General features: G+C 38.0%; 1 protein-coding gene across 1 annotated transcript; it reads left to right on the plus strand.

Annotated features, from left to right (window-relative positions):
- The first annotated feature begins 47 nt into the window (after nucleotides 1-47).
- On the plus strand, nucleotides 48-13,531 carry limd2 (LIM domain containing 2). The gene is made up of 4 exons (XM_030736752.1): nucleotides 48-219; nucleotides 10,168-10,212; nucleotides 10,431-10,567; nucleotides 10,658-13,531. The coding sequence occupies exons 1-4, from the start codon at nucleotides 217-219 to the stop codon at nucleotides 10,815-10,817; spliced, it is 345 nt and encodes a 114-aa protein (XP_030592612.1). The 5' UTR covers nucleotides 48-216; the 3' UTR covers nucleotides 10,818-13,531.
- The last annotated feature ends 189 nt before the right edge of the window (nucleotides 13,532-13,720 follow it).

The raw sequence follows: 13,720 nt of genomic DNA on the forward strand, positions 1-13,720 counted from the left end.
ATAGCGTGCAACCTCCTGCTGGAGAAAAAAAAACGTTCCGTTGAAAACCCGAAGCGAGGAGCGAAGAGGAGGCAGAAACTCACCGGCATCGGGGCGACTGTCTCCAACAAAGCCTGCCATAACCCAGAAGTAAATAAGAGAGCAGGTATCTCTCTCCAGCTACTGAGCGAGCAGACTCCGTGTTATCATCCAGTGTGTCGCAGACAAGAAGCGCAGATGGTGAGTGTGTTTTTTTTTCTTGCCCGTTTGCACCGTGTGTGTGCAGCCTCCCCTCCCTCCGCCGCGCTCCCTTCTTCTTCTTTTTTTTTTTTTGTAAGAAAAGGTGAGGTGCTGATGTCTCACCACTCAGGAAGGGTTAGCTGTCCAGGAGCTGGTTTGTTATGTAAACCAATGCGTGAATTGGTTGGGCAGGAGGAGAGAATCAGCTTTGAAAAAATTCCACAGAATTTAAATGCCCGCCGCCGCCGCCGTGTTCCTCAAAATGCTAACAGTACGCCGCTTGTTGTAACCTCTGCTCGTTAGCTAGCACGATGGCTAATTAATATAATCTGACATTATTTAGATATACTATTAATGCGTTATTACATGGCACACTTGCTTATTATTAAGCCTATAACTTATTCAGTTTCCTCCTTTTTATTGGCCGACTTCTAAATGTGTTTAAATTAGTTTAATATTATGTGGCGTGGATTTATGTTTTTGTTTTGCTGGAACAGCACCAGCCATAGCAGACTGTCATTACTTGCACCTGAAAGGTCTGTAGACTCCTACCTGCTGAAGTAGGTACATCAAATCAATGCATTCAAGAAACCAGACAAGATAAAGAAAACCCTACACAAAAGAGTAAAAAAAAAAAAAAAAACAAACAAACCTGCATGTTTTACTGTTTTACTCATATTAAGCATACTTAAATACACCTTTGCAATCGGCAAACCGGCATCCATGATCTTAACATCAGGTTTTTCACTGGCAGCATCCAACCACATTCCTGCATACATAGGGAATAACTTTGCTCTGTGAGGGGTAAGCACTTAACCAGGTTTGAATACAGTAAGGTATCTTTGAACCCTGAAACTTTAAAATGATTTTTTTTTTTAATTTTATTTTGCATTGCAGTATACAAAGTCACATTCCTAATGTATAAGTGACTGGATTTTCAGCTTTATTCACACTTGGTGTAGTGATTTGTGTTGTCAAACCATTACATGCGGTCTGGTAAAACCACATTTTATCCATCCAAGGCACCACAGCTTCAGGAGTCTGTAATTATAGCCCTGGCATATGGCGAGAAGGCTTAAGTAAGTATACGGTCATTCTCATTTCCTACCATCATCAGTGTGCTGTCTGAGTGTAATTTCAGTTGGAGTTGACTATGCAGATTGACACTGCTTCCTGATCTATGTCAGTATCCTGCTGGATTTGGGAGTCTGTTGTTGCTGTTTGACTCACTTGTTTACCCAGACAGTAAATAAATAAAGCAGCTTTCAACAAACCCCATTTTTCAAAGCTGCAATGAGGACTACTAAAATTGTATTTAGTTTGACCATATGCTCTTCTGTCAAACAATTACTATTAACAGCACAAAAACCAGATTTGTTGGGCATGACAGAAGTCCCATATGTTGGATGGGGGGGTTGGGGGGTCCCTGTTGTCAGATGTGTAGAGGAGTATTAAATGGGTCGCTAGCAGATCCAAGCCATAGAGCTGCAGGAAAAAGTGACCACATAGACACAGAGTTACACTGGATGCATACCTGTGCATTTATATCCTCCTTCTCAATCTTTTATCATATTACAGTTATGTCTTGCTTAGAAAATAACAAATATAGCCAGGAAATTTGTGTAAACAGGCAGGATCAGGCTTGGAGGGATGTATTTCACAGTGTGATTTAATGCTTTTAAGGTTTATGCTTTGAGCTGGTTATATATTTTTTTGTGTGTGTATTGTTTTATGAGAACGTCATTTCTTTGCAAGCCAAATCAGCTGTGTAGAGAAGAGTCAGTATTTTTTAATCATACTACAAATCACAGATTGCCAGTTGACCACGCACACATGCATGCACCCGATTCAATAAAAAAATGCACATTTCTTTCGTTTCCTGTGGGTATGTACGATCTCGTTTTAGAATCTGTAAAGCTGTATGAAAGCATTCTAACTCAGTGACTCATTGCAGGAAGTCTTTTACTTTGATTTATTTAATTTTCCTGAGAAGTGTAACTGCATTCTCATGTCAGTCAGATCTCAGACAGATGTGTAGGGCTAGTAATAAAGGTTTGGCTGCTCTATCAGTACAGCAACAATCCAGACCATTGCCAGCAATTGCTGCAGAAGAAGACAGGAAACTTCAGCATCATGATTATAGTGTCTTCTCCATTCTTTTTTTTACAGTCCAACCTCCCCAACCTTTCTACTGCCACTGCTCTGCACGACTCTTCTTAGTACCATTGTTTTTCATTGGACTGAAACTATTAACTCATTTTTTTTTTCTTTCTACTTTTTGTCTCTGAGGTTGTTAGCACTGGCCTAATGCCGAAAGGCCTCAGGGAAGATTGTTTTGAAATTCTCCAGTTTCTCACAGTGTCATAAGTCAAAAGAAGACTTCTTAGTTATCACAGGTTTGTGAGGCTCTGCAGATAATCTGCTCACAAATGATCACTTTTAAACTTGAGAACTAACTACTTAAGGCACCTTACTGAGCAACAAAGTTGAAACATTTCATTCTCCTGTTCCTTGCCCTCCAGTGCCCCTGTCCCAGTCTGCAGCTAAGTTTGTGATGGAAATTCTGCTGTGATTGCAAAGCAGACATTTGCATAGGGCCATTTTTTTTCTAGACAGGATGAGGCATGTTATGGTGAATTCCAGTTAAGGAAATAAGTTGATTGTGAAATGGTCTTTCTTCTTAAGTCCCCGATAACATCAGATCATTTCTTGCACGTGTCAGTTTTACCCCACCTGCAGCAAGGTCGCAGAAGGCAGTGGCATTTTGCTACATCAAGTCAACACAGGCTCCACGTCTCCTAGCACATTCTTTGGTAGGCTTCCTTTACTTATTTCAGTTTTAAAAAGAAACCATAAACATACCAGCTACTGCTGCATACCAGCATCATTATCATCACACTTTATGAATTGGAAAAGGAAATGCATAAGGCCTTTTCAGCACAGGTAGCCCTGTAGTGTAACTTACAAGTTAGTAGACGTTGCTGGCTTTGCAAGTAATGAGTCAGTATCACTTTCTCCTTCTGAAAGGGCAGACTACTTCTCAGAAGTGATACATGCAAATTATGTTAAAATGTATGTTGTGGTTTTTGTGCTTCTGAAATATTTCACCTCTTCCTTAAATGAATAGAACATCAGCAATATAAAACAAGAGCACCACTGAGGGGTTGCCAGCAGTCAGCTGTTTTGGATTGGTAATGGGGGAGGGTGGGGCGGTATTATAGTGAAGCCAGTGAACATGTGTGTGAAGTTTGATGGGTCTAGCTTGAACAGTATGCTGTGAATTTGAAGATCCTAGGTGAGATCATTCTTGAGTTATGGCCAACATTAAAGCTTTTGTGAAACCTGACTTCTGACCTTTACCTTGAGGTCAAAGTCACTGAGATTCAAACACATTCGAGATTTTTAGTAGATGCATCTATGGTGTGAAATTGAAGATCCTAGGTGAGATTGTTCTTGAGTTATGGCCAGCATTAAAGCTTTTGTGGAACAGCTGCCGACGCCAGGGCTATGACAGTACCTCGGCTTTTTCTTTGAAACAGTTGAGCTAAAAATAGAGATCAGAAATGGTTAGTATTGACTTGTTATATGTCAAATTAATCCATAACCTCTGAGCCAAACATTTTCTGGTTGCAGCTTTGTTGTGTTGAATGAAAGACCAACAAACAGAAACGATGTCACCTTCTTCTGTTAGAAATTATACCTGGCAATGATCACTATATTATGATGTTTTATGAAAATTCTGTTAGTTAAGTACTTGAGGCAATAATTGGCAGATTAATCAAAAATGGAAACAGTTCAGTCCTCATGGTTCACCCTTAAAGTTCACGTTATTCTACATTAACATATGTTCATAAATCTTAGACAGGAAGTGAAAAAAACCGTGAGACATGTAGACTTGATAAATGCCCTGTACCACTGAACACAGAAAAAATGCACCGTCATTTTCTTGTTATATACGGGAAGTTCAAAAGGAGAAGAGAAGCAGTGGTCGAGCAAAGACCAAAACTTGGCTCAGACATGATTACTCTGCAGACTGGCGAGGCAAACCTCCATCTGTGCTCTGACGAACGAGACCATGTCATTCTTCTTTTAGCTGCTCCCCAGCCAGTAGCAATGTTCAAATATTTCTCATCACAGAAACTTTATTTTTATTAACCCCATACCAGACTTGAGTATTTATTTTTCTTTCTCAGGCATCTTGACCACTTAGTTTGCTTGGTCTCTGCATGTTCAGGGTTATCGATTGCTAAAGGGAGCCTGTGTAGCTTCCCTTCAGCAGCTGTTGTAGTTGTTGGATCATTGCCATGCCTTTCAGATCCAACAAGTGCTATGTACAGTTAGATATTATCTGTAAAATAAATATTACGATTCTAAGTTTATGTTGTAAGTAATGGCTTGGAAAATTACTGTTTTTATTTATCAAACTGCTTGGCAGCTGATAAAGAAGCGCATTAACCTGTTTGATGTGTTTGAAAGTGCTTTGTTCAGTTTTTTTCCACTCTGCTTTCCAAATTATTAAACAATGATCTTGTTTCTAAAAATAAGAGAGGGGGAGAGAGAACCTTATTTGATAAATGACATTTGTTGCATAGCCTCCCTGATTCCCTTCTAGGGGCCTGTTGCAGTGAATTGTGCAGCGCTTTGTGTTTTAAGTGAGAATCAAGTGTGAAGTTGTGGTGTTTGCCTTCTTGTGTTCTGTCAGTACTACTAGAGGGAAAATGTGTGTTCATTTTGAATGTCACTAGTATGTTGACCTTTAAACAGATAATACAGTTATAGAGTTTTTGTAGCTAGTTAAATGGCTATGAGTTACATCAGTAGACAGCTCTTGTATACACTTAAGATTTAGACAAGAGGGAGCTGGTTTGTAGCTTTGGTGCTTGTTTAATTTCAATTTCAGTGAAGAATTTATACACTTTATTGCCGTATACTTCCTAAACAGAATCTCCACATACTCTCCCTATTACATCTCCTGATATCTCCTGATTTTGATGGAATAAGGGCAGACCTGAGGAACAATTGATTGTCGAATACATGATCCATGGCCTCAGAGAAAAGGGCAGTAGGATTTTGGGACATTTGTGTTTTTTAGAGTGTTCTCAAGAAAAAGGCTTATAATTGTACTTCAGCATGCAGATCAGGATGCACAGTTGCTTATTGCTGCTAAGGGCTGTGTATAAAGAATATTGTAGCTTAGCATTCAAAAAAGGGGAAAATGGCTTACATGCTTTTACCACACTATAGCAAAATTCAAATATTTTAGCCATTTGCAAAGCAAAAGTGCTAGCAAATCAGGGTTGATGTGTAGCTTCTTATTTACTATACAGACATAATAGAGTTATTTAGCTTTTAATCTAACTCACCAAGAGTATTTCTCTAAATGTCAAACTTACTTAAAACAAATTTAAAAAGAAAAGGGGAACCCGACATTAAAAGGCTGAAAACCTCCTGGGCAGTTGCAACATGAGCACAAATGCACACAAGCAGACATGTGCAGGTGAGATTAAAAGTGATGTGAGGGCTCAGTGTGAGGAATTGATGCTGTGAGCTAATAGTAGAAGCTCTGTTGCAAAAAGATTTGAACACTTGAGTGAAAGTGCTCTTTGTTTGGTAAGATAGCTGCACTCCAGCTGGCTCTAGCTTTTCACTGGTATGTCGAATTGCTCCACAGTTAAAACAGTGTTATTCATAGCAGGCCTAATTAATCACTTCACAAACATTCTTTATCTTTACATTGAACACTTCAAAACAGGCTCATTACTTTAGGTTTAACACATTTCATGGAAATTTTTATTTAAGATCACTGCACGCCTTCAAACATCAAACTGATTTGAGCCTAAATGGAGGGAACAATAACACATAAAAGACAATCCTACTGGTGTATTCATCACCATCACATACAGAGAAATGAAAGAAGCAAAAACAGATAATTTATGCATCATTGATAGCACTGTACTCAGGGGTTAAAGTGGTCCAGAACAATCCAGAAAGGTGTTTTTGGTGCAGATGTCCATAAGTTACTATTACCATCTAGTTAGTGCTACAGAAGAGGAGCGAGCATAAAGGACGTAACATCTTTTAAGTGGCAGGTAATTTTAAATGCAACATTTCCAACTGCTAACCAAATATCAGCAAACACACAAACTCTTTGTGTACAGTTTGTCACACAGTGCATCTGCTAGCTAAAGGTACAGCTGCTGTATTTCCCAGTGCGACATAAGAATGAGAGATAACTTCACTCAGAGATGGAGAAAGGAAGCAGACAGGTTATATTTAAAGGTAAGAACTGCTCAGTGGCATTTGATAAACTGGGAATTTAAAGCTTACATCAGGTATTGAATTTGTATATGATATGAAGTTATGTTTTTTCATACTGTGAAACTATGTGCAAAACAAGCTGAAGTTTACTAACTTTGTGGTATTCAATGGTTGCATGAAAATACTGCAGTTTAGTGCAGGATAAACAAGTCAGCTTGCTGTACTGTGGTGAGTTTACAGTAAAGCTCTGTGCTGGACTGGTGCACAGCGGCTGGGGTGTTCATGATCAGTGTTAGATTACAACAAGTGTAGCAGAGATGAATTTGATTTGAAGTTGATGATGCTTAGATTCAGTCGCCGAATTCCACCTTTATACCAGCTGTATAATGTCTAGTATGAAGACACAATGAACAGTATACTGTGGAAATCAGCCAAGACAACTCATGAAACATCTGCTTACATCTTGTTGAACTGAGTTGTCATTCTTTTCTTCATGTTGGGTCACTACAACCGATCTTGAACACATGCTGAATCCCACATGCTGAATCCAACTTAAACCGCTGACTGTAGTTGGTAAATGGACTAGTTCTTATATAGCGCTTTTCTAATCTGTTTGAGCACTCAAAGCACTCATACAACACGTTTACATTTACCCCATTCACACCCATTCATACAAGCACTTCCATGATTAAGTAAGCTAAGTGCTTTTATTATCTAACATTCACACTCCAATGCTTGCGTCAGAGAGCAACATGGGGTTAAGTATCTTGCCGAAGGATACATTGGCATGCAGCCTGGAGTAGCCAGGAATCGAACCTTCGACCTTCCCATCAGTAGCTGACCCGCTCTACCTCCTGAGCTACAGCCACCCTTTAGTTGTGGAAATAATGTAAAAAAAAGTTCGTGTTCCCATGTACTAATATTATTTTATTATTATATTAATATAGCAGTTAGGTTTGCACAAAAATAGATGGTAGAAATGTCCTTCAAAGAGCTACTTTTTACTTTCTTACTTTGAGTACATTTCAGATCCTGTACTTTTTCACTTTTACTTGAGTAAAGAAATGAATCAGTATTTTTAAACACAAATATCTGTACTTTTACTTAAGTAAATGTCTCTACTTTTGCCACCTCTGGTTTGCAGTTGAAGCATGCATACAGCACAAACTAGCTGTTGATCGTCAACTACTGGGATGAAAGTTGGTTAGGTACAGAATTACTGTAGCCCCTGTTGGGACTGTGCAAGAGAGAGGAAGCCAGATGTGTCATAACAACTTCCTGCCACATTCAAGCTATTTGGTGGCAGCTGAGATCCATATAAGGTAAAAGAAGACAAGATGGTACAAGCTAATCTGAAGTCTTCTTGCATGCTTGTGTACATGTTTTTGGAATGCATGCCTACTCCAACATAGAAACTAATGCTGCTGTGTTATTTTTTATTTTTTTACTTAAGTTTTTGTCTTTGCTCTTATTAGTTTTCCTTTTTTTTTTGTTTTTGCTACATTTATTTAATTTCATTAGCACAATTGAAGTCCTTATCAGCAAATATTCTCTAAAAATGTACTCAAAAATTACATATTCAAACTTGAGTTTCAGCAGTGTTCATTCATTTAAGAAGATCAGAGACACATTAGTTTCTCAGTTGTACTGCAGCAACAGGAAGTGGTCTACTGTGCATTCTGCTAGATAACCAGAAAAGTGTGAGCTGTCTGCTAGCCAGCAGCAGCATAATAACTGAGTTCAGGATCAATCAGGGATAAGGGAGAGACGTCCAACTGTTGTGATATGATTGCATCTACAGGAAACTGCATGACCTTACTGTTAATGAACCAATCGTTTCAAAAACATGCCATCCAGTTATCATAAGTACAGACTACACCCTTATTGTTACCCCTTTGAACAGAGCATTAAAGGCTGTCCTGTCAAAAACAATATGTTAATTAATGCAGCAACAGTTTACACTAGAGGGCCTCTCTAATCATTAGGTTAACATGTGATGTGCAGTGCAGGAAGGATGGTTTGATAATGTATACATTGTGAAGCGAATACTTGATATTGGTTCAGCTGTGAGTTTGTTGCAAATCAGTGAGCAAGAGTTCTTTAACAACTTGAATTGTGTGATTGTGCAGACCAAATATTAGTCTGACTTTGGCAGTAATATTGAAGGTTCAACACCTGGTTGAAGCTTAGACTTGGAATAATTTGCATTTTTTAAACAACTTTTTGTTTTTGTTTTTAATATGTCAGATACAGGCTTAAATTTACATAGAATACATAGTGCTAGTATAAAAAAGTTGAAAGCAGTAGTATATGGCAAAATTAGATTTCAGTCTCATCTTTGGACCAATGGGACCAGTAATTGTTATAGTATTTAATTTGCTTTACTGTCTGAAACAAACTTCTAACTAGCAATAAACATGTAGCCATATCACTCATTCCCATGTCCTGTACAGGAAGCTAGTTTTTCAGGCACGTCAAGCCCATTGCAATGTTACTTTATCATTGGTTTGTTTCTGGCTTTTCATCTCGACTCATGTCAGCAGTTTATGAACGGTTAGTGCTCTAATTGCATTTTAACTGCTTATTTATTATTTTGATTACAAAGTTATAATAAACCTATAAAACAGTAGTCAGCAGTGGTCTCTGATGCTAAAGATCTTTGAAATTTATAGCAGTCTCTGAACCCCCATAACCTCTACCCCCACCTCCTGTTCCAGCCAAATTGCCTTATATAATAGGGCTTTAGCAAAGCCTGCAGTGGACTTTCCCCTACCTCAACAGAGACTGCCCTTCTTCCCTACATTGAGGTTTTTCTATGCTTCTTGCTGTGTTTGTGTGTTGAATGTTTTCCTGCCTATTATCTGCTTGAACTACCTGTTAGTCCTGCTTAAAGATGCAATCATTCTCATTGCTTCAGGAAACATACTTCAGTACTCCCATGGGCAAATACTGTTATTGCTACTGTTTTACTTCCGCCAGCAAGTTTTTCTCTTTCTTAACCTTCTTAGTGCTTTAGAAGTCTCTCTTTTGCTTATAAAACTGTTAACCAAGCTATAATTACATGACAAAACCATCAACACCTGTAGTGTGCAGAAAACTGTGCTGACTTGTGATAAATGGCAGCCAGAGAATTAAAGAGTAAACTTATGATTGTGCTTGATTGTGGGGTTGAGTAAAAGAAAATGCCTTATTACACAAATTGATTGCTAGTTATAAAAAGATGGAGAAATGTTTAAGATAAAGACTTGCAGCAGCATCAGTTATATTATTTCACTGAAAAAAAAATCTACCATTTGTAAGAGATTCCATGCAATGTTGACCCCTAAAATTTCTTAACTGAAAGACTGAGTTGTTCTGCTATGCTGAGAGCAGATCCATGTAGAGCAACACACAGTTCAAGTCACATGACTAAACAGAAGGCACCTGATCCTCTCCCAGGGGTGTAAAGAGACAGATGGAGTGAATAGAAAGAGATCAGATTGACACTGTTAACACACGGATAAAGGTAATAAGAGGACAGTGAAAATTTCCTTTATGCTCTTCTAGTGCTTGAATTTTGATTGGGCAGTTTCCTCTTGGCAGTGTCACCTAATATTTGTAATAGGTGTATATCACAAACGCATAACACATTATATACATATTTGAATACTTTTGTTTAATTGTTAAATATATTTTTTTGTGCCTACCCAGGACACCAGAAACACCACGGAAGAAAAACCTGTCCAGCGATCTAAGGTAAATATAAATGTCTATTTTCTTATCTCAAGTTTATGGTTCTCTGTTCACCTGCATGTGTTACTCATGCCCCACTTCCCTTTCATCAGCTTTTGATCTCAGAAGGAAGCATTCAGTGTCTTTTATGAGAACTAGCTTTCATCTTGCTAAAGCTCAAGGCCTATATTGAGAAGACTGTGTGCATGCCTGGTAGTAAATCAGTATACTTATGTGCTCAGTCCTTCAGCTTTACTGCTCAAAAGGAAGTGTGCGCATCATGTGGGAAGACAGTCTACCCAATGGAGAAACTGGTTGCAAACAACCTTGTCTTCCATTCAACATGTTTCTGCTGCAAGCACTGCAATGCCAAACTCAGGTGACTATATATAGTTTACTCCTATTTATTTCTTTTTCTCCTGGCTAATGTGATCAGCATGTAACTCTTTGATTCCTCCCCTCCTGGCAGCCTTGGCAGCTTTGCAGCTCTTCAAGGCGAATTTTACTGCAAACCCCACTTCCAACAGCTGTTCAAGAGCAAAGGAAACTATGATGAGGGCTTCGGACGCAAGCAGCACAAAGAGCTCTGGGCCTCCAAGGAATCAGATAGTATAACAAAGACGCCATAATCGTGTCTGCCTTTGTCCCGTCGCAGACCTGCCTCTTCTATTCCCTTCTCCTAACACCTCCAATGCATCACGATGAACACATGCCTCATAAACTGGGGCACTGTTAAATCACCCACACACTCACTTGCTTTTTAAATGCCATCAAAACAAATACATGCACAGACAACTAGAAAATTACTGGACAGTCATGATACATACCATTTAACAGTAATTTCGATTATAATTTGTTAATTTCCTAAATGTATTTTTCCAATTTCCTGTTTGAAATTGGTAGTTGATTGTGACCAAAAGCCTTCTCTAGTGTGGTGAGTGTAATAGTAAACAGTTTTATTTTTTGATTAGTTTTAATTAATTGCACCCTTTTATTTTTTAGAAATAAGTAAACTGTATGCTCAGGCAAACATATCTGAGGGTTTAGAGAGCATCACATGTTTTGTGTTAGTGCATACACTCAGGTCAGTTTTAACCCGAGGGTTTAAAGAAAACGTATCAGATTTTATCACTCATAGTAAAAACACGCAAATCAAAATTAAAAATTCCTCAGTATTATGATTGTGCTGTCAGACAGGTTTGACAGGTTTCATATATTTGAGGAACAAACAGGGTACAATGTACTGTAAAATAACCGTGCACATTAGCAACAGCTCACCTCTTGTGTTTAAATTTTTGTTAGTGTTAGTTTTATTATTGCTCACTTCATCACATGGTTCTTCCTTATTTTAATGACCACATTGAGTCTTATCCTTGCAGTTGGTATGACTGGGTCTTAATAGCCTTATCTTATGACTGTATTGATCTTTTGTTACTTTCATTTGTTTCACTGGCATAGCAGTTCTCTTTTTAAAATTTTTAGAAATGCTTGAGTTTAGATTTGATTGATGTCATGGCATAAGTTGATCACTGAGCTTTTTATGGTTAAGATTTTAATGGATTTTTCAGATTGTGTTTTGTATACTGTCTGTATACTAGCTGTAGTTTGTGATTAGTAGACATTCCCCACCAGACCGTACCCTCGTCTTGCACATAAAACTATATGTGATCACCAGACAAGATGTTTAATAACGACAGGGAAGTTGGGGCTTAGTATGTAAACATCACTCTGTTCTATGAAACATTTTAAGAGGAACTGTAAACATCTGGTTAAATTGATTACTGCATGTATGCTGTAAATGAGGGTGTTGATGGACAGAGCTTAAGCCTCACACTTGTGTTGCTTCATCATTTCATGCTTGTCAGATGTTGTCTTGTGATGACGTTTTCAATGCTGTATTAGAGTGTGTTCATATAACTGAATAGTTTTCTGTTTTTTTTTTCATGGGGACATATACATCCAGTCACTGTGTCATGAACCCCTAAGTCCTTTTTCAATTAATGCCTTCTTGTTTTTATCTCCTGTCTTATTTGCTAACTGCAGCTAAGCAACTGGACCTATTTTTTAATATAAATTTTACAATAGATGGATGGAGAGTTTGTCACCCTGGGCACACTGATGTGTGGCTGCATGCAGTTTGTAAAACCCAGTGTAGAGCACCCCCTGCTGGGGAAAGTGTGACAGTAGTGTCTGGCGTGAGAGGATGATACTGTTAGTTTCTCGAACAACAGTAAGTTTTGGAGTATGCTGGCTCATTCAGCAGTATAGCTGCTGAGCAACCGCTTCTTTTAATCTTATTTAATTGCAACATGTAAGAAAAATTAATTCAAGTTAGATTTCCATGGCTGTATTTCAGTCTATACAAAGAATTTCTCAAAAGCCATTAAATTATCTAATTTTATAAAATGTCTGAGCACCACTGACACTTGAATGGCACAAAGTACTTTTTGTGACTGAAGGTTTACTGTGAATTTGAGCTTGCTGTGCAGAATAGGAAGCGAAAAAGATAGAATTTTTTTAAGAGAAGCCTTAGAAAACGAAGAGCTGACCTTATTGCTTTTTCAAAAGACCTTTGAGTGCACAAATCTTTACAATAAAATCTTGTGATCATTCCTTTGCAAAAACAGAGCCGGTCATTGTAGAGTCCCACTCTTTAACATAGGATTACTTCACACAACCAGCAATCGTTTTTCTTTTCCTTCCTAAACGTTTTTATTCACATGTACAATAATTCAAATTCTACTGTGTGTGAACATGTATGTTTTCTTTATGTCATTTAAAAATGGTCCTCTGGATCCCAGAGAATGCTTTAAAAATCAAGAGAATTGTATCTAAAAATGCTGTTTGTCATTCTCTGTTAGCAGTTCGCCAAGGTACAACTGCAAAATCTGTGAACTGCAATGTCTAAAGTCTAATAGAGCAGACAAGGTACACTTTACACTGGTGCCACAAGGCTCAGGTGAATGATTGCAGTGTGACGTTTTAATGTTAAATCTGTGAGTCATTTCATTTCTGTGCTAAACTTAATGTGGAATTACTTTTTTATTGCTGTTGTCATCGAGACATTTTAAATGTATGCATCTTTGAAAGTGTATTAAATATTACAGACATGACCTGTGGATTGAGGTGGCCTTACAGCAAAAGGATGCTTGGACTGTTTGCAGTCTTTCTCCTCTCTTCCTCTTCCTCTCTCTTGCTTAGTTATGGTATGGAACATTTTAAAATGTGAGAGCCCTCTTTCTACGCCAATAAACACAATCATTTGTGCATAATTTTGTTTTTATTTTTTTTACGTGCTTTTGGAGAAAAAAATTAAAACGCTGGTGTTGATTTAAGACATTGATGTTTACAGTGTTTGTGTATTATTTGTGGTAAAATCTTTGCACCTCTAGAAGTTTAGCTGTCATGTAAGAACACTACCAATATAGATAGATAGATAGAACAAAACATCATAACTTATGTGTAAGGTAAAATTACAGTCTGTAAATGTTGATAAATATTTCAGTGAAATGTGGAGGTAAAGTGTAATTGG

This window comes from Archocentrus centrarchus, chromosome 8 (genome assembly GCF_007364275.1).
Source record: "Archocentrus centrarchus isolate MPI-CPG fArcCen1 chromosome 8, fArcCen1, whole genome shotgun sequence".
Classification (NCBI taxonomy): domain Eukaryota; kingdom Metazoa; phylum Chordata; class Actinopteri; order Cichliformes; family Cichlidae; genus Archocentrus; species Archocentrus centrarchus.

Coding starts and splice junctions, on each gene's coding strand:
- limd2 (XM_030736752.1), top strand. Junction 10,213..10,430: donor AACCTGTCCAGCGATCTAAG/GTAAATATAAAT, acceptor TTATGTGCTCAG/TCCTTCAGCTTTACTGCTCA. Junction 10,568..10,657: donor CACTGCAATGCCAAACTCAG/GTGACTATATAT, acceptor CCCTCCTGGCAG/CCTTGGCAGCTTTGCAGCTC.